The sequence below is a fragment of the Brachyhypopomus gauderio genome, chromosome 12 (genome assembly GCF_052324685.1).
Source record: "Brachyhypopomus gauderio isolate BG-103 chromosome 12, BGAUD_0.2, whole genome shotgun sequence".
NCBI lineage: Eukaryota > Metazoa > Chordata > Actinopteri > Gymnotiformes > Hypopomidae > Brachyhypopomus > Brachyhypopomus gauderio.
The window spans coordinates 8178615-8204836 of NC_135222.1; the positions used below are offsets into that span (position 1 = coordinate 8178615).

The window sequence follows — 26222 nt, forward strand, 5'->3', positions numbered from 1 at the left end:
AAGTTTATTGTATTATTATAAAAAATCTAAACAGGCTAATTTTTTGATGTTGCATTCAAGATCGGGTATCTGGTAATTCTGTGCAACGAATACATGTGTGCAGTCTAAATTAAATAGGAATTTATTACTAAGTAATAATTCATAAGTATAATCATATTTGTGGGCCCAAACATCAGCCTATCTACATAATCATGCACGTTGTGAGTATAAAACACAATTTTCTCTTCCCTGAGAGAATATAATTAGAAAGTGGGCTGACCACAGTAATGTTCAAAGCATATGGTAATAATGGAGAAAAAAAGTCACATGACCAAGTTTCGTCAACACTGAACAGGTCACATCCTATTTGACACATACTAACATCCTTGTGTAGCGAATAGTGTGTGTGTGTTTGCACTTTATTCAGGGGAAAATATAAAATCCAAATGTTACAGGATATGACTATGACAGGTGAAAATGTTTAATGAACATAAGCTTTAGGGTTGGTTTGATATTCCCTGAGCTACAATGCAAACTATTTTAGCACTCCTTGTCTCCATCAAAATGTCAGTAATAGATTAATTTTAATTTATGTTTCTTTAACTGGTTCTATGCCTCAATGAAATTATATGTACACTGTATACAGTATGCTGTAGAAACAATATATCAAACACAATATTTCTGGTTTAATAAATAGACATTATTAATTCCCACTGTATAGGCTTTTAAAAGAAGTTTACAAAGATAACAAGGAAGAAAAAATCAGCCCATCCCACACACCTTAATTTCTCAAGAACTTATGAAGATCCCGGGTGTCTCCAACACCTCCATTTAACACTTGTGGAAGGCAGACCCCAGGTGTTGAGCAGACGTTGAGCTGAATTATAATCAGCTTTCCCTGCATGGAATAGAGCAGGCATCTCCCTCTTTGCTCTTTACAAACCTACAAGGACAATAACTTGTATTATAGGATTTTGAGCCAGTGCACTGAACATGGCCAGGAGGTTGATTTTTTAATTTTTGCAAATAATGTCCCTGTAGCTTGAGGAGTGAACAATGATGAGGGAATGGCTGGAGTTCATGCTTCAGTTACAAGACCCAAGAAGAAAACTAAATAAACATGTGTAACCATCCAACACTTTTGGCTTCAGATTTACTTTGTACTGCAAATACAATAATAAAACCCATACTTCAATTCCTGATAAAAAAATCATTCAGGTGTATCATAAATTCAATGTATCAGCTGACAGAGGGGTATGACTGGAAAAAACTGGACACACCCAACAATCAATCATGCCTCCACACACCTGTAAGAGGATACTTCATACAATTTACCTTCATTTGATTCAAGATCTGAATCTCCAATGTTTATACTAGTTTTTCCTTCCTTGTTTCTTGCCCCAGTAGATCTTGCTACACAGAAGAAGAAACAATGGTAATCCCATTAACTGCGACAAAGAGTGAGAAAACCGCTGACTGCCTGGAGATTTCCCCTGAGCACTGCAGTCTGCATGGGCTGCTAGGTCACCCAAGCATCCGTGCGCAGTCGTTTGAGAGACGGGGCCCCACTGGCCTCCAGACCCGGTAGGGGGCCCAGGACAGTCATGGTGGGGTTGGGGTCTCTGCGTTGCTCCTCCCGGTCGTTACCCTCAATGGAGCTGCACGAGGAGCTGAGGCTCTCGGCTGGGGACCGCCCCGCCTCCTGCCTGGAGGAAGGAGGTGGTAGAGCGAGGAAAGCCATGGGAGTGTGGTGCTCTCGGGGTGGGGAGGCAGGCTCAGGCTTGATGTCCATGACCAGTGAAGGCTCGGAGACCTGGGCTATGTGACGGGAGGCTCTGGGAAAGGAAAACAAGATACATTATTGTCAGGCGGTTAATAATTCTTGGCTGCAGACAGATGAGATTCGAGGACATGTGGTTGAATAAATGGATGGATGGATAGAAATGCACTCACCCCTGAGAAGTCGGTGCTGATTGGCCCAACTGAATGTGTTGCCATGACATCCCTGAAGCCAACGTGAGGCTTTCTGGCACATTAAAGCCATGTAAGTTACTGAGCTCTGAGCCGCTGAGGGAATAATCTGAAATACATTATTTAAAAATAAGCAGAAAGAACATTAGTTTATATTAGTTATTAGACGCATTAATTTGTTAACAACTGGATTATATAAAGGTGTAGAAAGGTAGACACCTGTGTCATAAGCAGAAGTCATGGTCGTATATGGCATGTTCTGGGGAGGCAGATTAGGACTTGACATGGAGACCACCGGCGTGCTCAGGGATTGGTTGGACAGTGGGCTGTTAATCCTCTGAGACATGAAGGAAACATGTGTCAAGATGAAAAAAAAAAAATCACACCAGCTAACTTTCAGGATTTTCCTCTGAATTGTACAGTACTATATCAGGAGTACAGTTTCTAATAAAATACGCAAAGTAACGTAGCATGTATTGGGTGCAATGTGTCATTGCACCGATAGAGGTCACCATGGCGTAGGGTTTCCTTCATTCCAAAGCCACAAGAACGCTACGGCGGTGAGGCCTCAACAAATTTCCCGTGTTCGCACTCATTAATTAATCATTTTTAATTAATGTAAGATGGTGCAAAACACGGTCATTGAAAATGCTTTCAATCTTTCACTTCAAACTTTTTAAACGTAGCAAATCAGTCAAATTAGAGAACAAAGGCAGATTCCTGCACGTGACATTTAGTGATTTCAGTGCTGTAACATCAGTAACTAAGCCATGAACTGACCTAGCCATGTGCTCCAGACATAACACGTTTTATCATAAGGAAATGCATCAACAGAAGTATATCATTATCATCTTACCAAATCGCCAGCTCCATCCTCAGGCTGCTTGCAAGAGAGAGAGAGACTCAATGACAGAGCCACTCCCACCCCCTCTTATTTAACATGGCGTACAGGTAACGTGTTATAATTTTCACACCTTAAAGACATCACTACTACAGCGCGCCTTGCAAGTCCATCTATTTATCTCCAAATAAGGCAGTCCTTGCGTTATCTAGACACGTGTGTGTGTATTTGGAACACAAGACTCAAAAGTGTAAGGACCTTTCTCATCTTATTACCAAAACAAACTTTCCTTAAATTACCTCGCAGCGTTTATATGGAAAATATCTTATCATTGCTAACAATATACAGTCACCAGCGTTTCCACATGTGGATTCTTTCAGGTGTCACAAGCTGAAGATCCCGCAGTTAGCCTGCGAGGCTCTACGATTTGCCTCGGTAGAGTGGCAGGAAGAACACCGTAATGGCCGGACTCTCACCAGGCTCTGCACGTCGCCCTTACAGGCGGGTGGAAGCAGCAACCGTAGCTCTGGCTTGTGGCCAACCGGCGCCAGGCTGCCTGTAGGGGGCGCCGGAGATTTGGCCGGGAGGCCTCCTGCCATGCTGTTTTCGCCCTGGGTGCCAGCGAGTCCGTTTACTGCCGAGGAGAACAAGGGCTTAACACCAGAGCTAACAACAAGCGACACCACGCTCACATAGGTGGCTGATAACAAGTTATTAGCAGCGATTTCGCATTTCGCGCAACGGTTGATCGAAATGCAACAAATTCCCTGTTAGAACTGAAATGAAGACATGACTGTCAAGATTACGTTAGTCTTTTATGCTTTTGAGGCGATTTCTATATGGAATTAATGAGATTAAATTAAGAAGTGAGGATTAGTAGTGGTGAAACGATGTGACCTGGCACCGCTGGAGAGGAGCTGTCTGTGCAGAAAGAGAGTGCCATCCTGAAGTCTGGGGAATGTCAACTTATATCCTGTCTGCTCCAATCAGCCTCAGGGATTATGACAGAGTAGGTTCAGCACTCTGACACACACATCTCCTACCTCTCATTCTCTCTCTCACATACACACATCTCCTACCTCTCATTCTCTCTCTCACATACACACATCTCCTACCTCTCATTCTTTCTCACACACACACATACACACATCTCCTACCTCTCATTCTCTCTCACACACATACACACATCTCCTACCTCTCATTCTCTCTCACACACATACACACATCTCCTACCTCTCATTCTCTCTCTCACATACACACATCTCCTACCTCTCATTCTCTCTCACACACATACACACATCTCCTACCTCTCATTCTCTCTCTCACATACACACATCTCCTACCTCTCATTCTCTCTCTCACATACACACATCTCCTACCTCTCATTCTCTCTCTCACATACACACATCTCCTACCTCTCATTCTCTCTCTTTGTCTCTCTTGCTCTCTCTCACACATCCACATCTCCCCCTCTTATTTCACTCTCACACATACATACATGCATCTCTTACTCCTGTAATTACAGCCATTTATATGAAAACAGACAGCCACTATCTTGCAAGAATACACAAACTGTCCCTGGCAAAACATCATTTTCAGATGCAATTTTTCCTGACTAAAATACAAATTAAGACATAACTTGTCATGATGTTCACCACACCAACTGCTCTCAGATCAGGCTTTCTAAGAGGGTCGTAGGAAATGCTGTCGCACTCATTACAATTATCTTGAAATTATGACACTACTGGAAAACAGGATTGGATTAAGACCAAATATGTGTCTTCATGATCACTTATAGAAGTAATATCAAAAGGAGTCAAAGTGTTATGTTGTAGATGTTGCTAACTTCTCTGGATCACTGGGTAGACTTACCAATTGAACTGGAGTGAACACCATTCACTGTGGGGTCTGACGGACCCTGTATACCACCTGACATGGGTATAAAATGCATCAAATGAGATGCTAAACATAAAAAATAGTCCATCATTTAACATTATAAGAATTGTAATTTATATAATTATAAGGTATTGCGCTTCTGTGAACGACCTGCTAGTCCGGTGGAGTGGGCTGGCTGTAGCGGTCTGGGGGTGGAGGACAGGGCGGTGGCTCCGCCCCCCGGCCCTGTGGGTGAGGGCAGCGTCTGCACGGGTGCTAAGCTGCCCCTGGTGTAGGGCTCGCTGATGGACATAGACGTGGGTGCAGTAAAGTTGTGCTGGCCCAGAACGCCCGCCTAATGGGAGTAGCACACACACACACACACACACGCGCGCAAACACACACACACACACACACACATATATATCAACAAGTCAAGAAGAGCAACACTGCTGTCAATATTATTAGTGAGAAAAGCATTGTTTTATTATTATTATTATTAATAATAATAATAATAATAATAATAATAATAAGCAATAGAACTGCTGTGCTATCTATGGTATTTATTGTTTGTAGGTTGCTTTAGATCCATTACCACATAAAGAAAAAGAACACAGAATGTTTGTGTGGATAAAAATGGTGTGTGAAGTAAAGTAATATCACTGGCCCCCTTACGAAGCTTACAAGTTTATGATTGCGCATCATGTTGTCGAACTCCTCGTTGATCTTCTGGTACTTCTCTTCAGCGTGGGGCATGAGGACATACGAGGAGGCGTCAGTCTCTGGACTCTCACATCCTCTCTGCTCCTTCTTGTTCAAGGCCTGTTGAAATGCAAGGACCAAAGTAATGGAAGGAACCACCCGAGGGGAGGGGGGAGCATTATAGCCTTGCCCCACACATATTAGACACATATTAAGTTACAAACGTACCCTTTATCAAACCGAATCAGTCATTTTAGGTAACCCAAGGAGTTGCCTGACCAAAATGGCACTGTAACAGCTAACTTAAGAAACCAATATGAACAGCCAAAGTGGTAGAAATAGTAGAATCCTACCTACTCTCAAATTGTAGTAAAATATTCATGTGAACCCTTTTAATAAAGATAAATTAAAAATATATAAAGACGCTCAACAATGTTCAAACATGTAGTGAAGAAACCCTAGCTGAAGATTATGGGTTGAAAGGCTATAGGATTCAAAGTATTTCTTAACAAAGAAGTGTGGCTGTATTGGGTAAATCTCTGAAATGTTTGACGAACACCTCAAGTTCTCAGAGCACCTCAGAGTTCATTTGAACAGCTCTTATTCACAATTATGTCACATTACGCCAGGCTTGGTATAGCGCTGTTGGTTCTGTATGTTTTATAATGGTTTTATAATTTTAAAGTGGCAGCTACCCAGGGCAGGGTAGGAAAAGTAAGTCCGCAACCGGACAGCGTGTCTTCTGAATCCCAGGATGGGTTGTGTGGTGACTGTGCTGTGAACCGGAGGGTTGCTATTACCAAGATCCTAGATATGACCGGTATGACGCTGTGGCCCTGGGCAAGGCACGTAGCTCTTACTGCTCTGCTGGGAGAAGCACTGCGAAGCTAGCTCAGGCCCTGTTAGGCACCCGGTTGGTTTCAAAATAAATGTAACGCAAGTATAACTTGGAAAATATAACTTGGAAGTATAACTTGTAATGGACGTGTAACTTGCAGAGCTTTAACAGACGCACGATGTAAATGCGTATGTGGTGCAAACGTTGAAAAAAGTGGCAAATGAATAAACATGTACTGCAGTGTGATTCTGATTTTTCAAAATGTTCCTTTAGCGGCAGGAAAACGCGGGCAGGTTCGGCCAAAAACGTGAGCCAAGTCTCCGACTGAGCATCTCAAGTTTCTGCGTGTGTGTTTTGGCTAGCGCTATGGCTGTATTTTTAGCATCAGCCAATTAGCGGCACTTCCTTTCAATGTGTTCGTCAACATATGGCTACAGTAAGAAGTGCCTACACTGTTTTACATGATCTAGCCTGATCAGCTCACTCAGAAACCCCATAAGGCATTGCAAAAAGTACATATTGATTTTGTACGGGCATGCCACAGGAGTACAGCTTTCAAAAAATGGAAGCTGAAATAATATCCTATACTGGCAGGGCCAAAAACAACAACAACATAAGCATCAACAAACAAACAAACCAAAAAAGCTAAACTAAACAAAGCCAAACACTACCACTTTTCTTGACAGGCACCTATGATATCCATTATAACACACAGGACTCATTTACTGGCTCTGCTAAAGAAAAGAAGAGCAGTCTCAGGAGACACATACACTCAATGATGTCTCAAAGAGACACATACACCATAATGATGTTTCAAAGAGACTAATATGCCAATTTCAGTGCAACATTTACTAAACAGTAGCAATTGCATAGGCAGAATAGACTAGACTGATGGGTCCTAATAAGAGGACATATGGTCAGACTATAACAAGACACTGTAACTTTAAATTGTTACCTGCAGTCCACACACTCACACACACACACAAATGACTTACAACAGAGACTGACCGAAACGGGTGGATGAAAAAAGTGCTCCCAAAGCCAGATGTCCCTGCAAGGACCAAGTGGTGGGCAAGATCATTTACTAACAGCATATGCATGTGGAGGTCAGTCTGAGGCCATGCTACGTGACAGAGAGGCCGACCTTTAATTACCAATGGCATTACAGCCAAACGGCAGGATGGACCATGCTCCAAACAGAACGGTGCGTCAGCAAACGCAGTCTGCATTCCCAGCTACAACAGTACTGGCTGCTTTGTTCTAACCTGCTTCAAATCAGTTGACAGCACCAGTCCCATCATATCCAGTGTGATGTTAAAAGTCATCCTATTTGATTATGATAGCTGAAGTTTTGAACAATATTTTAAAAACCCAATTATTATTCTAATAACTACGAACCAGTATTTTTGCTGAGCCATCAATGCCAGCTACAATTTTATTTATATTCCTAGGGATTAGTAATAGTCTATGTGTATTTAAAGCAGAGGAGGGTAATAACTAGTTACACTTAAGTTCTGAATGACCTTTTGTCATCTAAACTCAGTGACTAATTTAACTTCAACATATTCTATTGGAGACTGACCCTAAAGTGTTATGCAGTTGGCTGTGCCTTCACTAAAAAAAAGTAAAGATCCTTTAGCATTTACAGATGTAGGCTATATGTATTGATGGTACAACCCCCTAGGTACATCAGTAATTGAAATTATTATTACATAATATGTTTTCGCTTCAATGTTTAAATTTTTTCTTTGATGCAACAATATAAACTAAAGATGACCTGATCCAGCTTTTTGAACTTTCGATCCGATACCGATATTTATTTGCACTTCCAATCCGATACCGATATTGGCCGATACCTATACCGGCCTATCCGAGCATGTATTAAAGTTTAAAGTTTAAAGCCAACTTACTTTGTTGTTAAACTCATGTTGAAAAGCGTTTTACTCTTGATAACAAGTAGCCAGCTGAATTAGGTGTGTTTGAATAATACACAATGGTTGGTAAGGAGAAACTGACCTGTTTATTTAGCAATTAATAAACTCAAAATAGACAAAATAATAAATAACAAACAGAAATGGCATCAGTAAACCAAGGCTTAAAAAGCCATAAGTGCAAATAATATTGTAAATTGTATTTAAAAAGCAAAACACACAACCTGAGTAGAAAATATTCTACTATTTTAGTTTCTGCCAGTGTTAGTTGTGTAGGACCTTTCTTTTTGTCTTCGGTTTTCTTTAGAAACTCTTCATGTTGTTTATGGTGGTATTTCGCTAAATGCTTGATTAGATTGGTTGTATTAAAAGTTCTTACAGCTTTACCACCACGCTTGACTTTACTGTGGCATATGTTGCACTCTACCGCTTCGTCTTTGTCGTCCTTTAAGGTAAAATAATCCCACACAACTGACATTTTTACCGATAACTTCAAATTTACATGGCCGTCTTAATGGATAGGAGACGCCACTGAGCTAAATTGGGGAGATGCTATGCTCGTGTGCTGAAGGTTTGCTGGAAAATGCGGACTGGATTTAACTCTCACTGGCCAAAACACAGTAAAAACCGGAATGGATAAAATTTTTTTACTTAAAAAAAACTAGATCGGGAGTCTGGATCGGCATTTTCTCATGCCTGCCGATCCGATACCGATACGCATTTTTTGCAAATATCGGCGGCCAAGCCTAATATAAACGTCTTCCTCCTTTCTGCGACACCTCAACGGAAGGACGGAGGTGATGAATCAGTGCGGGTTGCGCTGCTCTGTTAAATGACACTCACCTCCATGATGTCCCCGTTGGTCCTGCTCTCGTGGGGCTCGCTGTACTCCGTGTACTTCAGCAGCACCTTGTCCATGTCCGTGCTGGCGTACTGGAAGAGCTTGTTGGAGCTGTTGAAGATGATGAGGGCGATCTCGCAGTCGCACAGCACGCTCAGCTCGTAGGCCTTCTTCATCAGGCCGAACTTCCTCTTCGTGAAGGTGACCTAGAAAGACCACCACAAAAGGGGGGGCACTTGTTATTGCACTGAGCAATGCGCGTTGTAGGGACAGACTGGTCCGTGAGACCATCGGCGCAGATGGAAATTCTGAAGTGAGGGGGACCAAGCTGTACAATATATACGTTTATGCTTGTAGATGCTAGATTTTGGATGGGGTCAATATAAATCTGGAGGGGACATGTCCCCCCCGTCCCCAGTGCCATCTGCGCCCCTGCGTGAGACTGTGAGAAAGTGACTGCACCTCGGTGTAGCCATTTCGAAAACTGTTTAGAAAAGATATTTGGATTTAACATGTTCTATGCTTCTGAAAAATTGTTTATGCAGGCGTATTATCTAGATAGCTGTTGTTCTATACTCTGAGATTCATACTCATATTAAAGGTTCAGTATGCTGCTCTTGAAGACAACTCAATAATGGCCTCATTAAGAAATGAAGAAGAGCTCAGGTCCCCTGGTCTGTCCATGTGTGTGAGAAAGAGCCCAGCTGTCAGGGTTGCCAGATCTCATCATGAAGCCTGCCAATTATCACCCCTCCCTGAGGAATCCCAAACCCTCCACTGCATCACTGCCTTCAGCACGAGTCACTCGCCTCTATGAAGGGTCAGCGTCACCAAATGCTTTGCAAACTGAAAAGTATCCCATTACATTACGTACCCAAGATTTTGAGGAAAAAAAACGTTGGCTTCAACCAGTACATTTCAGCCTGTTTCAAACTCTTGTGCTCAGGATCTCTGAATACTTGAGTGACAGTTGATTCTGCAGTCAGTGGATTGTGGAATGTAAGCTTGAAGAAAGATGATCCATGCAATCAATACAGAATAAATAACAGGCATTCTCTACTGTGGAAACAGACCCTCCTTGGTCACTTTCAGGGATCTTTTACTGCAGCTTTAAACAACCTGTGTATGTGGTTGCAACTTTGCCATACTCTCAAATCACACATGTTACATTTGTTCTTAAAGCGCCAATCTGTTATCATGATGTGTGCACGTGCCAGACAGGTACACAGAGAGAAATAAACCTTCAGCAGCAACACAGCCTGTGTGCAAATGTGAAACAATTTGAGTAAGAAGGGCAGTGTACACGAAGCGCATAATATACCTAACAAGGGCTCCTGCAGACAAGATACGGTTTGTTGTGCTGGTGTGAGGGTTTATATTTAGAGCATGGGGCAGACTGGGTGATCTCCAGCCCAGCTCTGTGGCTTCTGTTTGACTGATGGCCATCAGGGGTTATAGAGGGAGGGGGGGAGGAGTGAGAGGGATAGAGTGGGAGGGAAAGAGAAAGGAGGGAAAGGAGGTGGAGGACGAGAGGGAGAGGCAAGCTGTATGCTTGCTCAGACTGACTCCACTGGCTAATGAGAGATACGGAACCCAGTACTCCTCTAATTACTACAACCGCAGCACGGGGACAGCCGGTCCAGTGAGACCCAGGACAAGAGCGCCAGTGTGCAGCCCCTCCGAGGCAGCGAAGCTTCTCGCTCAGAGTCGCAGACCCCGGGTCTGCCCAGTGAGAGCCCTCAACCAGCCCGGGGAAAAAGGGTAGTCAGTGAGAGCGAACCTAACACAGCACGACAGCTGTGCTGGCGTCCATACAAACCATTACCCCAGAATGTCTACTACGTGCATCAGTCTCTCATCTTTAAGGGAACGCAAGGAAGAGAATTTTGTAGAATTCGTTTTCATTTTTAAATGTACGAAAAACAATGTGTGGTGCAGAATTTGTAAAGACTATACAATGTTTGCTAGCAATTCCAATGACAAATTATAGTAATTAGCCAATGCCTTTACCAGAATGGTTATACTGGGACCAGTTGGCCTGCTGGCCAGTACAGCTGTGCGTATGTACCGTTGGGTCCTGCCCCCACCTGTCTGTTCCTCTCATCTGTGATGCGTGCAATCTGGATCTTCTTTCGGCCCATTCTTCCAGCGCTGCTCTTCCTCCAAAGAAAATGTCCGCTGTGCCGTGGGATCTACTCCTCTGGTCCTTCAGCCGCTCACGTGCCGTCAGAACACCGACCTCCTCATCCTTCGTCTGGGTCCGAACGCTGCGCACAGCGACAAAAAAAGAAAGAAAATGTAAGTTTGGCACTGTGACGGATGATTTTGAGTGGCGTGAAGTCACAGTAATTATGAGCAATCATGATGTTGCTCCAGCAGTTACGTCATGGGAAAGGAAGCAATAAAACACGTGAATCGCAAAGCTTAGTAGACAATGACGTACTTGCATGAATTTGATATGGATGATTGTAGATTATGTAAATTATGATGTAGATAATGTAGTTATATAATAACTACATGTAGTCGTATTGTATAATATGATTGTGTAGATTATAATCACGCACACAGTCAAAAGAAGAGGAATCAGGCCCCTCAAACTTAAGCATGGAGCAAATTCACAATGCTTGGTAAATAAAACTTTATTAAATTCAAATTAATCAGAGCAGAAAATAGAGATCCGCTTTGTGTGTGAGAGTCCGCAGGTCCCCTCGACTCCTACACAGTGTGAAAACCAAACCAGGCTTCACAATGGTATCGTTCAATAAGCATGACAAGTTCATCCAACAACGAGCAGTCTTGCTCTTACATAACCAACAGCTCGAGCCAACAGTGCCTACAATGCAATATGTCATTTTCTAGTCAACAAGCTCAATCCTGTCTAAAAAACACCAGAGTCCCACACATGGCATCTTGTAGACTTTCCATTGTTCTATACTAATTACTGTTCTGAGAGTCGTCAGGGGATGGAGGAATTTGACTGTGCTATAAAAATAATTGAAAATGTCAGATGAAAATACTAGGTTATATTTGGAAGTTTTAACACTTCATACTCCGGAAATGCTTCTTCAGTGAGCTGTAAAAGAGAACAGAGCCTCAGAACACAAGACTGAGCATCAACAGCTTCTTAACAGCTTTCACACCTTTCTTCTCATCTTCTCAGTTACCAGGGCAACAGATGAAATGCCATTAATAAGGTCTACGCACAATGTTTAAGTTGGGGTGAGAGTGGGGGGGGGGGGGGGGGTGCGGTTGAGTGAGCTTCGGAAGGGATGAGAAATAATTAAGATATTCAAACATGTACACAATGAGTTGAAGTTCTGTTGTGCAGGGGAAGTGCATGCTGAGTGTTCTTGTGCCTTGGGTCAGAACTGCACGACTGAAGACTCCCGAGTTCAAATACAGGTCATGACTGAAAGCGACAGAGAGCACACTGGAAGCTCTGGCCACAACGTAGGGAAGAGCTTTAACAAATTAGTGAGTACCAGCGTAGGAACCATTAGTCAATCAATCAATCAATCAATCAATCAATCAGTCAAACAAACAAACACATCCTTCTCTGATAAGAATAAAGTTGTAGACTCAAGGGCAGACTCTGCTTTGAAATGTGTTGAGGCCAGGACCAGGCATTCAGTATTTCTGCCTGTCAAATTTGCATTCCCTTTAAGAAATCCAGTCTTCAGACATGCACATTCACTAAGCAGAAAAAAGCACAGGGACTGGAAAAGGTTCACAAACGTCTGGCAGTATTGAATAACACAATATGTAGCAGCACTACAGATTAAACATACTTGTAATACAAATGATTTCTATTCATTTTGATGTATAAATAATTTTAAATGGTCTTGATATTGTGACATATGAAGCAAAGACTTGGACGGAACTTTAATATTTTCAGAGTTCCACATTCATAAAGTGTTGGGGGCGTGTCCACAGCATCAGTTCTGCGTATGGGTGAGATTTTCTGTAAATGTCAATCTTTATGTTAAAGATGACCCACGCCAAAATCAAAACTTTAATCCAAACTTTTTAAATGCCATTGTGCCTTGTTTAGCGTGAGGACTGTGAGCCAGAAAACTATGCTAACATACAACTGAGGTTCAACCAACGACAAACATTAGACAAGAAACCCTGTAACATACTTACAGTATATAGCCAAATTACAGGTTTGTCACACACGTGAAGTTCAATTACAGTAGGACCATCTTCAGAGTGGTTTGAAGGAGCTATGCATGTATCTAGTACTGACTCTGTGGGACTGAGTCAGTACTCAGAAGGTAAGTGTGAAAAAGACAGTCCTCAATATTATTGCTCACAACACTGAGAATAACATGTTATAATAACAATGATAATAAATAATTAACAACACACACACACACACGCGCGCATATATATATATATATATATATATATATATATATATATATATATATATATATATATATATATATATATATATATATATATATATATATATATATAAACATGCACACATCTGCATTCATGGTCATATGACTGCTAACAGAAAGAGCAAATCTTATTATGTAAACCAGAGCATTTCCAGACCACAGGCATATTTAGATGGGTTCCAAATGACATCTGGCAAAGACAGTCATTAAAAAAATGTCAATCAAAAAGACAATAATTTAAACTACATAAGTGATGATGAAAATGTTGTTTACAGTGCAAAAACAGCACACCAGCAGACAGGACATGACAAAAGTTTGTGGACTGTTTTGATAGATCAAAAGTGTACGGAAAGTAAACTTCTGTTCCTGTTGAACTATCGTTCACTCTGGTTTATTGAAATGACACATGCTCTGCTGACACAACACACAAATGGGATTTCAGGGGTAAAAAAAAGGAGACGGTGTTCATGAGCAAACCGATGATGTTAAACCACCAGAGAGAATGGAAGGGGGATCAGAGTGGGTAAGAACCGTTCTCCTCTTCACACCAAACAGTGTTGCACACTACCTGTACTAATTACTGCTTCACTCAGACATCCACGCCAAAATAAAAGCAGGCTGCATTTCTGAGTGTTTCAGAGTGGAAGGAGTAGAGAATGTCATGATGGTCACGTGTGGATCTAGCAGCTCGCGCTGTGACAGGCCGTTCACACAAAGAGATGAGGACCAGAAAGACGGCCAAGAGAAGGATGCAGACAAATGACGTTTACAAACTCCATCTTGCCACCGTATGTCTTCACTCCAACAGAAACAGATGGGATGGCATTGAGACATGACATAATGTAATTGACATAAATACTGCTGTTGAGGACATGTCTGTTCGGCACTGTAAATCATACTTTTACAGTAATTTGTTATGTTGAGCACGGAAAATACACTGCACTCTGGTGTGACGTTGGTGACTTTAATATGCAAGGGCTAGTAATTAGGACTACTGTGAGGTTTTTCATTCTAAATGGCAAATGACAAAGCAATGTTCAAACAGATCAAGAACATCTGGCCTGCATTTGTCAAATGTGAAACGCCTGCTTTGTCATGGTCTTTAAACTGTACAAACTTTATCCATTATCCAAGACAACACAACACCTGCATATCTAATTAGTCTGTATAACACAATGCAGTTTAACCATTGTATAGCTTGAAATTAGCTACTTGCTCTTTCTTTGAGTAAAAATGGTGACATCATGACTGGAGAGTGAAGCTGTCTCTGCACAAGTCACTATGGTACTTGATTTTTAGTGTATTTAATAAAGAGTACCATATGTTGTCTCTTCCAATTAGACTTTTATGAAATTCCCATATCTCCCCTTTTCTCTCTGTCTTTGTTTCTCACTAAAAAGACAAAAAGAACTGGAACAGATGTCTGAGTTACACCCGTCAAGGCGGCGAGTGGATAATCCCCCCACAAGAAGCGGCCCTTTCACACTCTCTAAGGTGTCCTAGCTATGCACCCAAATGAAAAATGGAAAAATGGCTGTACGAAATCACTTGATCCGTATGCGATAACACGCACACTCCTTGGACTCGTATTTCCTTCCCGCTGCGATTCGTCTCTCTGTGTCTCGTGCTTTCCATTTCACGGTAGGGCTGAACAAACATATTCGCGCTGCATGTGCCGCTATTCAGCTCTTCCACTCTCCTCTATCACCAATAGTTCTTCCCATCAGAGTCAGACCACCAAACTCCATGCATAAGCGCTAATTTAATGGAAAGCCATAGGAATTAGCACGCCTGCGATCCCGCAGCAGTGTATGGCGGAAGCTCAATGCTGGCGTGATTTCATTTCTCTGAATGTTTAAATAGTGCTCAAACAGGGCCGTTAATATGACATAATAAATCATACGTGGTCTTATAAAGCAAATACTGCAGCAACATGAAATACACACTCACAGGTCTGCTGACTCTTCAACCATTCAAATGCTAATGAAAGTTGATTTTACACAATGGTGTTTCTTTTAGCTTTCGCCTCTTATTAGATATGTTTATGCCTGTCCAACTAAAGTAACATCAGCATGCGGTGCACTTCTGACTTTCTGAGGTCAAATTTTGTAGCAAGAAGAGGATTGGTAAGAAGATGATTAAGAACAAATCTGCCTAAAATGAGTAATAAATCAGTCCCTCCGACTGTTCCCTGGTCTCCTCAGGGTCAAAAGATTGATGGCCCGTGATTGGCAGCGAACCTTGACAAACGCAACAATCATTTGAGTGGCACAAAGATGCTGAAGCATTCGTTAAGGATTTATTTTTTTAGCTTCTGGATCAACTGCAATATGTAAAAACGCTGTGCCTAAAGGCAGAGGTGGACTTTGCATAGAGGCGTGACTAGGCAACTGCCTTGGGCCCCTCCCACTGCAGCCCACTGTAGGGCCCCCCCTGACTAGCTAACTTATTTCTCGCATATTAATGTTGATGGGCCCCCTAGCTAAATTCGCCTTGAGCCCCCAAATTGCTAAGTCCGCCACTGCCTAAAGGTTTTGGCAGGGGGATCTAGGGGGATCTAGGCCTTTCAACGAAAAATATGCACAAGTTCATTTCCACTGTATTTTGTAACAAGTAAACATATTATCTTCCAAGGTTTTAATTACCAATAAACCCTCAGTGCATGAGACATGCCTAGAGACAGATTGGACACTTAATAATTGGTCAAAAATATGGACTAAAATAGATTTTTCTTTTACCACTACTTCACAGAATCTAGAAATGGCCTTTCATGGGCAGGATCTTACCTTATTCACAAATAATACGACACAACACTCATCAACCTATAGCACGAAGGATTATTTAGAAGAAACTGATGGATATGTATAATTTCTTGTTTTAAATAAAATTATTTAAAATAAAACATCATTAATCTGATCACCCCGGCACACAGGTTTAGACTCTGTGCCCTTTAGGCTGTGTCAAGCCTTCGCCAGGCAGTTCTTACTAGTAATGAAGTGTGAAGCGGTTTGTAGTCTTTTGCCAGGGCTCAGTGCCAAACCCTCGATCCTCCTGGATTGGGCATGAGTGCTGGATCTTAACAGTAAGGTCAGTAAAGAAGCCCCTGCACTGCCTTCGAGATCTAATACAGAGTTTGGTTTGGCAAGTGCAAACGTTTCTATTTGCAGTCCACACAAGCCAGTCCTCATACCTCTGCAGGAAGGCACATTCGGGAGCTAATATTTGTAGACTATTTTATTTGATTTCTGTATTTGTTGAGTGTAATTTTTGACTTGTGGGGAACATATTTAGCATCAAACATGTGGACCAGTGGTCAGACAGGAGGCAGCCAGAGGTTTCTGGTTTTGGAACTAGAGAGATGCTCCAGAGGGAGACTCCACAAGGGGACATTTTAAACTCAGAGCAGGATCAACTCCAGTAGCCACATCTGAGGATGACCAGAGATGAATAACAGATTACACTGTTAACCAACTGTGTTAGTCAATAGTAATAGTAATATTAAACTATTACCAAGGAAGTAAAATATATTTGCAGGATTAGATCACATTTCCTGCATGAATGTACATCAAACTTGAGTACCCTGGGTCTGGTGATCCACTATACACACTCCAATGTGGTCTCTTTACTGACTTATAGCTTTTTCTATTAAACTCAAATCTTATTATTTATTCATCTTTACATGTATTAATGAATAACTGCTGTGAATTATGTTATAACTACACCTAGAATTATACAAAAGGTACTGTAGTTAATAAAGTGAGAAACTGGCATAGTATAAAGGGTTAAAACATGTGTTATAAGATATGGTAATAAAAATACCACTGCTTTATCTAAATCTGATAGAACGTTGTGAGATTTGCTCTGAATGAGGCTTTTAAGATAGTATGTGTGATTACAGCAATTAAACTCCCTTGGTAAGAAAAGGCTGTTAAGACCTTAACAGTTAATTACCATAACATATTTTTTCAGATGGGCTCTGAAAATGTTTTATTAAAAAGACAAATATATTACTCTTAAAATAATAAGACTGAGAGTACATTCCTGCTGGATGATACTACTGTTAACATTGTCAACAGTGAATGATATATAGTCGATATTAAATGCAAGATTAAACGGAGCTCAGTAATCAGGACATATAATGAAGACAAATAACATATTAGTCAAATTAGTCAATACTCGAAATTCATCTGTAATTTCAAGCAGATGTTTACATGTAGCATATTTTACAGATTTATAATAGTTGTGACTGGCAACCATAAAAGGCCTGATCCAGTGGTAAAAATGGTTTAAAAGTCTTACCTTGGAAAAGAAGCTGAGTTCCAATCTAAATTAGACCAGAAATCATGAACTCCAAAGCTCTGAGCACTCAGTCTCCTTTTTCCTGTCCTGAAACAAATCTACACATCTTGAGCAGATTGGCATAGAGAGAGAGAGGGACACACACACACACACATACACACAGAAACCACATTTCAAGGACATGACATTGGTCTTCTCAAATGGAGACTTGAATTCCCATCTGCATGTTCCTCGTTTCAATGACATACCTCCTTCCCTAACACCACAAGGTAAAGCCAAACAGGGGTGCAGTGTTTCAGATCGAAGAAAGTACTGTGGCCAGTTACAGCCATGAGAAGCAAGATGTAACCTCAAACCATGGCATTAAAGGCCAGAGTGCAAGGCTACTTTCTTCAGCCAATATATCACGCAGAGCTTTGAATGATGACATATTTCTAATGCACTCCATATGCATCACAGCCTGCATAGAATGTAAGTCAATCTGTGCAGTGTACAGTAATACACTTACATTCAACATGCTGTCTCATGATTTATCCACATGCACAGTGATGCATATAATCTATTGGAGCAGGCATCACTCTATCTAATCAAATTGTGCATGACTTTAAATCTGGAGCAGACAGCACTAGTTTCACCACTAATGTAATAGGGTAATGACTATTAACATCTATGAGCACCAAAAAGAGCCATGCCATGCATATGCACCCGGTTTTTCTGCTATTTCTCAAGCATGTGGCACTAAAAAGACGATTATCTTAAAGACTTGGTACTATTTTGTATATGCCTGGGTCAGATATAAAATACGTCTTTAATGTTACACAGAAGATAGGCTACAGAGGCAGAAACCAGTCAGAAGGCTAACAACTTGGAGCGGACCGAATCAAGTCATGCTGTCACTAAGAAAACACTGCTGCAGTTTCTGCAAACGGTGCAATTGCCGCTGCAATTGAATTTTCATGAAAATGGACGAATACAATTCCACAGCAAACAATAGGTTCTAATACATTTTTAATACCACAACTTTTGATTTGGACACTGAAATTATTCAAAACAAGCTAAACCTGACGAAATAATTCACAACAAGCCCATACAAATATATCAAATACCAATAAAAATGAATATCAATTCTATGTAATATGTAGGATTACAAATATAATTACATAGCTACAAATGTCTTTTGTGTGAAGAATATCAGCACCTTTTATTCATTGGGAATAATAAAGTAAAGTAAAAAGGCAATCCAGCAGATCCAGGTTTTGTACAATGCTGAACTGGACAAGTCTGAGCCAGCCAGACCTCTATACTTTATCGGTTTATCCGAGTTAAAAGATCATTCGGACGTCTTGATGCACCTTTTTATTTTGGAAAATGGAAGGCGAAACTGGCTTTAATAGGTGATGACATTCACTAAACTTGGGCAAGTATTTAAATAGAGGTCGATTAAGTTATTACACCGGTAAAATGATCAATTCAGATAAATCGGAAACCGCGAACAAATTAGCCGACATAGGCCACCGAATATCGTAGATTACACGCCCGACCTGGTGTTCCCGCCCCTGTGGAAATGCATATTTATACATGACTTACCCTCTGCCGTAGAGACGAGCGCGTTCACGACTGAAATTGTAGCTGGCTATGATGTAAACATGTCCTCTACCGTCCTCCACTTCTGGCGAATAATCCCACAAGACGAGTCCCAACCCTCCGACTCCTCCCTTCCATAGATTAGACCAGCCAATCTCGCGCAGTCATCCACTTCGGGCTCTTTGGGACTCGCGTAGCAGTTTATTGATACCGTTTAGTCAATAGACAATACATTTTATAGCTCGCTAATGGTATGACAGTATGGTACTCCACACAGCAAATAAATACATGCTTCTTCTTCTTGACAATAAACAGGCAAGCAACATTTACAAATAATCTTAAATATGTGTATACTTCTTACATGGCAAAAAACACTTAGAGCGGTATGGGGGTAATTCAGCGTTCAGTACACGGTCTACATCCTGAAGGTCTGGCTTGAAAATAAGACTTAAGAGTTTCGTTTTGGACGCCTTCATGATAGATCATGCTGTCATACTTAATTTATGTTTCCATTGGTCTCTCCAAGCTGGCCTGCTCCAAAGGCAGGCCAGGTTTCTAATCTGCGCTGTTGTGGAAGGCTAGTCTTAGTCTGATTTATCCCACATGAATGGAACATGGTGTCCTTACGTGTTCACTATGTTTTAATAAATGTTTTTTTAATGTATTGATATTATGATTAGCCTTTTGCCATCTGATACCAGAGATTTCTCATCAACAAATTTCCTCAAACAAAACAGGACAACAGGACTGTTGTTTATTTTAAGTCCCCATGCCTACAAACAGGCATTACTAGCAAGTTGGTAATGATGATGGATGTAACACAGGTCATTCTCTGATTGCAGACATTTGTGTATGAGCTTCAGTGTTCGAGATGAATGACACATTTGGCCACAAACTCAAACCACACACAAGCCAGAAGAGTTGGGTGCAAGACTCCAATATGGATCCAATATGGATCCAATGGTTTGATTCACTTTTAAAGATTACACTCACATTAAAATGACATTTCACTGTTAGTACTCTAGTTCTGACTAAGCAATCGGCAGGATTAAATAAATCTTTTTTATTTCATCTTCTCTTCCCCCAATGGTTCCGTTTAGGGTGTTGAAGGGCCCAATTTTTGTCAGAAAAGTTATGATTCAAACACTTCACAGAGTGGAGGTCTTCAGAAGAATAAATATTTAGGTAATATTGCTTTGAAAACCAACTTAAATCGCCAGGTACCTTCCATCATTTAAAAAAACTATATTCAAAAATACTTTCCTTAGGACAACTGTTACCTTAGAAATAGGCTGATCATTAATGTATTAAAAAAACTAACAACAAAAAAGGGACTTAAAAGGAATAACACAATGAGTCATATGAGCTAGTGACACGAAAAAGCAGATATGTCCTGTCAACAAGCATCCCACCGAACTAAGTTCTATAAAATGAACCACAGCGCCCTCTGATGGGATGAATAAACTACTGCGACTGCTTTGGGTGTCTTCTGAAAAGCACCGGATCCATTGTTAGGCTGTAGCAGATGTCAGTTACGTCCAGATCAGTTCAGTGCAGATGAAGTCTATCAACATTCTCCACGTCGTTCCTCACTAGGAGAGCACCGTGGTGGGTTATTAGCAGAACAAGTAGACCATCATCAGCTCTGCAGGTCAAAGGTCTGCAAACACTGGCTGGAGCAACAGTAGGCCACAAAGCTCACAGTCGTTCTGTTAGAAGAGCAATACACATGGAGGGAGAGAGAAGGAGCAAAGTGGAGAGAGGAAAGGAGTCAGAGAAAACATGTACAGAGAGAAAGACGAGAGAGAAAGGGACATTTTTGACATGATGGCAAAACAAGACAAGTCACTAACAAGCAACTTTTGCTTCTCTCTCTCTCTCTCTCTCTCGCTCACACACACACACACACACACACACACACACACACACACACACACACACACCCACACCCAAACACACCCTTGCTGACTATTACCAAGCTGTGGTTGGCTGCTCCAGGAGGTAATTGGTGTGCTGATTAGATCTCTTAATGCACGCGCAGCACCCTGAGAGCAGGCAGCCAGGCGCACTGATGGGGTCAGGTGGGACGCCACCGCTGCACAGGGGCTGGTGTCCCATTACTAATGGTCTGCGGCAGGCAGAGGTGCGGGACAAGCCCCGAAGAGCCAGACTATCACTTCCATAGCACAGCGGGAGATAGCTGGTACACGCAGCTGTGCAGGGCTCAGTCAGACGGAGCCCAAAAATATGTGCCTCACAGGTAGAGTGACCAAAAGTATATGTCCCACAGGTAGAGTGACCAAAAGTATATGTCCTACAGGCCAGTATGTGCCTGGCAGGCCTGTGAGAGAAAGCCAGAGGGTGTACTGCTGTAACACTGCTGGCCCTGATGTGCTTAAAACAGAGCTACTGTTACTATGTTATACTGAAAGTGTTCCACCATCTAAATGTGCATGAAATGTGTGCGTGAAATGTCGACACCTTCTGTGCACCCCAGCCAGCGCAGTTTCTCTGAGGGGGAAGAGCTTGGGGTAGACGATGGTGAACATGGGCTGACTGCAGCGATGGCAGTGACCCAGTGGGCAGTGCAGCAGGTCCAACAGGCTGGCGGGCAGCAGGAACGGAGGCAAGAGCTTCACGTCTGAGAAAACGGTGAAAAACAAACAAACACAAACAGGATTCAGACAGCAGAGATTAGCCGAAGCCACAGGATGACGATGCAAGGAATGTCACATTTTCTGCCCCAAATTTTACAATGACATGATATAGGTTCATATCAAATAGATCTGAAAAGTGAAAACTGATAATGTGTTAGGTGAAAAGACTTGAAGGATGAAAAGCTGCTTGTAAGATATAACTTAGAAGTCTTCTTTTAAGAGATAACCAATTATATGTTGTTTTTATGTTGATTCCAAGATGCATATACTTTATATGTTGTACATGTTGGTTTAGCCCTTTGAAGATCTTTTTTTAAAAAAAAAGGGAAAAGCCTGCAGCAATAACATGGACTCATATGTCATAGAAACAGAGAAACACATTTATATTTTGGACAAGAGATGCTTATTATGATCTGAATTTCATAACATTTATTATTGTACAAGTTTTGTTTTACTAACAACTTCACAGCTCTCACCCCTGCCTGGCTGGCTGTAGGTGACATGCAGGGATCTCATGGCCATCTCCTCCAAAGTCAACACGCGCTCAGCTTCTGTGCCCATAGCTTTCACTTCTGAAGGCAGGGGTATGCTCAGATCTCCCACGGTTACGGAGAGCTGCTTCCCATCAGACATCTGCACAGCTAGACCACATCTGCCCATGCGCACAGACATAGACAGGTGTGCAAAGTATGCAGGTGTACACACACACACACTTTACTGACTAGTTCTCTTTAATAAACATTGGCTCTGACTTTTGCAAAGTACCCCCCCCCATTACTCTGGACCTGGAACAAACTAAACTGAAACACCATGGGTTTAGCCACTCATTGGAGGTGGTTGTGGGCTCTTAAAGAAAGATAAAGGCAGCAAAGCCACTCTAGTATAGTAGAGTTGCTATATTGGCATATTACTTGGAGGACTTACCCACTGCAGCCAATGACTTTGTTATACAGGTAAGATGGTAGTCCCTTGAGGTGTACATTGTTGTCCACAAAAACAAACTGCAGCTCCATGGAACGACCCAGATCTGAATGGGAGATCTACAATTAGCCATGAGGCAATTCAGTAAAGAAGGCGTGCGCGTGTGTGTGTGTGTGTCTGTGTGTGTGTCTGTGTGCGTGTGTGTAGTGGGTCTATGCAGAGGATGTGGCAGTTATTGATGTTTCAACACCCAATATCTGGACCAACACCGAAACAACTAGCTCAGTGTTCTGACATACACAAGCAGCAAATGCTGTCACAACTTGAGATCAACAATTTATGTCACGAACGCTATGGCAACAGAACCAGGACGACAGAACCAGCAGAAGACGTGAATGCAGCACTTTGCAAAATCACTAGTGACCATCATGGACCAACCATCTGAGATATTTTGATATTTTATAGCAACAGTGAGACTTCAGATGCCTGGATTCAAGACGAACAGCATCCAGGAGCAGAATCCTGTGTGGAGAAGGATGCTGGGGGTGGGCCAAGTATCTGACCTGCAGGACGGTGTGATGAAGGTACCTGAGAAGTACAGCAGTCTGTCCATACCTGAGGCCTTGGAGACCATCAAATAAAGATGACCAGCTCCAGCTGCCCACCTGAAGAGCTACAAGCCAGGGGAGTAAACAAGATGTTCTCCCGTGAGCTGTCCAAAGTGTTTTCTTGGTGGCAGGGAAATGGCATAAGATCAGACCCACCAAAGCTCATCCAAAACTGGTTGTACACTGAAAGAGGGGGCCAAGGACTAGCAAGCATCACAGCTACCAGCCAGGATGAAACACCCAAGATCCAGTATGCCAGAAACATGGCCCAAGTGATGAAGTGCTTAGCACAAAAGCACAGGATGCAAGACGCTAGCTAGAAACATCTGTGCCAAGTACACGCTGGACATTCCAAGGTCAAAGTGCTTATGAAGGTCATGGAGAATGAAGCAGCTAACATACAAAATTGCAGTGAAATGCACAAAGTGTCTAGAGAAACATGATGTTACGGACCTCCGATGTGCAAGCAAAATACACATCAAGGCACTTGGCAAACGAAAAGTGCTTTAGCTGTTCCTTATATTTACGGTGTATATTGTGTGCTTGTGTGCGTCCACGCTGGCCCCCGGCAGAGTGACAGACACCACAGACTCCAGTTATGAATGTGCAGATGTGCAGGGTAGGGAGGGCTTACCCAGGGGCAGCGAGGTGAGACAGTTGGCAGCCATGGAGAGCTCGTTGAGTTCAGGCAGCATGCAGAGGTGGCGGGGGAGGCACTGTAGCAGGTTGCGGTCCGCCGTCAGGCACTGCAGCGACAGGCACTGGTGGAGCCGCTCCGGAAGGGTCTTCAGGAGGTTCGTCGACACGTCCAGAGTCTCCAGCTCCTTCAAGTCACCCAGTTCTAGAACACCACATTGCAGTCCACATCCAGACACAAACATAGGCATCCACTGCTATTTTCTAAAAAAAAATAAAAACACAGCAGACATTTCTAATCAGCAGATCTCCAGCCCTCTGCTGGTATTGTGGGAGAAAATTCTTATTCTGCAGGTGCAGTAAGAATATATTGGGCACTTTACTCTTCATTGTATGATATAGCTCATTCTAGGAGACAGAATACGTTATGCTGAGAAAGGGGGTCAGAAACATTCTATGAAGCAAAAGGTCATCAGGGAGCCTTTCATAGAAAACAACCCGGCCACTGGAATGCACACCAATAGATTTCAAGGTCACACAGCGCATGAAGTCATGATACAGGTAGGGTGTGTGGTTATCAGGCCACTAGAGACCAGAGCAGAGCAGGCTACATGCTACAGTGTGACAGGAACATGATAATGTGGGTGACCAAAGGGTGTTGAAATGTTCAGACCCAACAGGGGTCCATCTTAATTAGTGGGGATCCTTTAAGTCATATGGATTGCAATACTATGTTTAATGCTTATAGTGCATCATTTTCATCTTTTTTTTCAAAGAAAAAAAAAAAGAAAAAAAAAAAGTCTCTTCACAGTGGACATTTCCGGAATAGGGCAACATAGAGAAACACTAAGCCCATCCATTACAAAAGGATTACACACCTTGTGGGAGGAATTTCAGTTGGTTATTGGACAATCGCAGATGCCTTAGCGACCGCAGGCGACCAATCTCAGGGCAGATGACCTGCAGAGCGTTGTCACTCAGGTCCAGGGACTGCAGTTTGACCAGGTTCCCTATAGCTGCAGGTTCAGACACAGTTATCCAGTTACATATAATGTGCACAGTTCAAAGGCTAAGAAAAGTGAAACATATGTAAAGCAAAATGTATTTCTGACATTACCTTGTGGAATGATGGCAATATTGTTTGAGTGGAGGTACCTGCATTAAAGATATGTTGACTTAAGCTCATGTTTTCCATTAGAAATGGTGCATAAATTTGTTTGCATCAGTACAAGTGACAGGCATTCCATGCACCTTTTAGGTCAGAATGTTTAGATTTTTTTTAATGTTTTTTTATTTTAGTAATTTTTGTAATATTAAGTTTGGAAGAGTCGCTTCCATTAAGTGACATCTGCTGGTCATTATGGATATTACATAAAGTTTATTTACATCGGCAACACAAGCAAAAAATGAAAAAAAAAAAAACACTGACAACTAATCTCCATTATCTGGAGCTAATCCATATCATTTATAATACCAAAACAATAAAACAAAAACCATTAAATACTCACAATTCAACCAGGTTGGGGAGTTTCTGTGCTAGATTATCAGGCTGAAAGAGAGAGCCCAGGGTTATAAGGTAGACCTGAGGGTAACAGCCAGAAGAAAAATCCCTGATGTGACTGCCAAGCAATCTTACCAATGTTGTGAGTGAGTTTCTCTTCATGTAGAGTCTTTCCAAAAACTGTAAACCTTCATCTTTTAAGAGCTCGCCGGGAAAGATGTTTAGGTTCCTGTAGTTTAGGAAGAGGTTTTTGTGCCGCTCTTGTTTGGCTGTAAATATGGTTTCGTGCAGTTCTGAGGCCATGATTACCGACAGGGCTTCGGTTCCCTCGTACGACAGTTAGCGTAGCCAGCTAGTTATTCCAAGCCTGCCAGTGATGTCTGACCATGGCCAGTGTTAGCGATGTCGGTAACTTTAGCCCACACCTACGTGCCGTTACGTTTTGACGTCTCTTTCTGCGAGACCTTCAGACAAACGGCTGAAATGCGAAACGCGATTCAACTCACATCGCGTCGCCCTCGCCGTACACGTTAGTGTTTCCCCTGAAGGTGTTTATGTCGCTGCCGCTAGCCTTCTGCGTTAGCAACCGATTACGTCATCTGCAAGGCGCGAGGGACGTGCGCGAGCACGTG

The 26222-nt window shown here is 42.1% G+C and overlaps 2 protein-coding genes across 4 annotated transcripts; both read right to left on the bottom strand.

The window, feature by feature from the left end:
- Window positions 1-686: 686 nt before the first annotated feature.
- On the bottom strand, window positions 687-19861 carry LOC143528904 (myocyte-specific enhancer factor 2A-like). 3 transcript variants are annotated; one of them, XM_077024832.1, is made up of 12 exons: window positions 19271-19861; window positions 17684-17789; window positions 11066-11245; window positions 8981-9184; window positions 5351-5488; window positions 4838-5021; window positions 4664-4720; window positions 3268-3425; window positions 2807-2830; window positions 2170-2287; window positions 1933-2059; window positions 687-1814 (listed from the first exon to the last, which is right to left on the bottom strand). In XM_077024832.1, exons 3-12 carry the CDS (start codon window positions 11117-11119, stop codon window positions 1499-1501), a joined length of 1380 nt encoding a protein of 459 aa, XP_076880947.1. In that variant the 5' UTR covers window positions 11120-11245; window positions 17684-17789; window positions 19271-19861; the 3' UTR covers window positions 687-1498. The 3 variants fall into 3 exon arrangements, with proteins under 3 accessions (XP_076880947.1, XP_076880948.1, XP_076880949.1); XM_077024833.1 differs by lacking the exon at window positions 17684-17789; XM_077024834.1 differs by lacking the exon at window positions 2807-2830.
- Window positions 19862-20005: 144 nt separating this feature from the next.
- Window positions 20006-26203, bottom strand: lrrc28 (leucine rich repeat containing 28). Its single transcript, XM_077024835.1, has 9 exons — window positions 25726-26203; window positions 25598-25638; window positions 25207-25244; window positions 24968-25105; window positions 24088-24294; window positions 22849-22951; window positions 22401-22576; window positions 21749-21908; window positions 20006-20976 (listed from the first exon to the last, which is right to left on the bottom strand). Exons 1-9 carry the CDS (start codon window positions 25891-25893, stop codon window positions 20907-20909), a joined length of 1101 nt encoding a protein of 366 aa, XP_076880950.1. The 5' UTR covers window positions 25894-26203; the 3' UTR covers window positions 20006-20906.
- Between the last annotated feature and the right edge of the window lie 19 nt (window positions 26204-26222).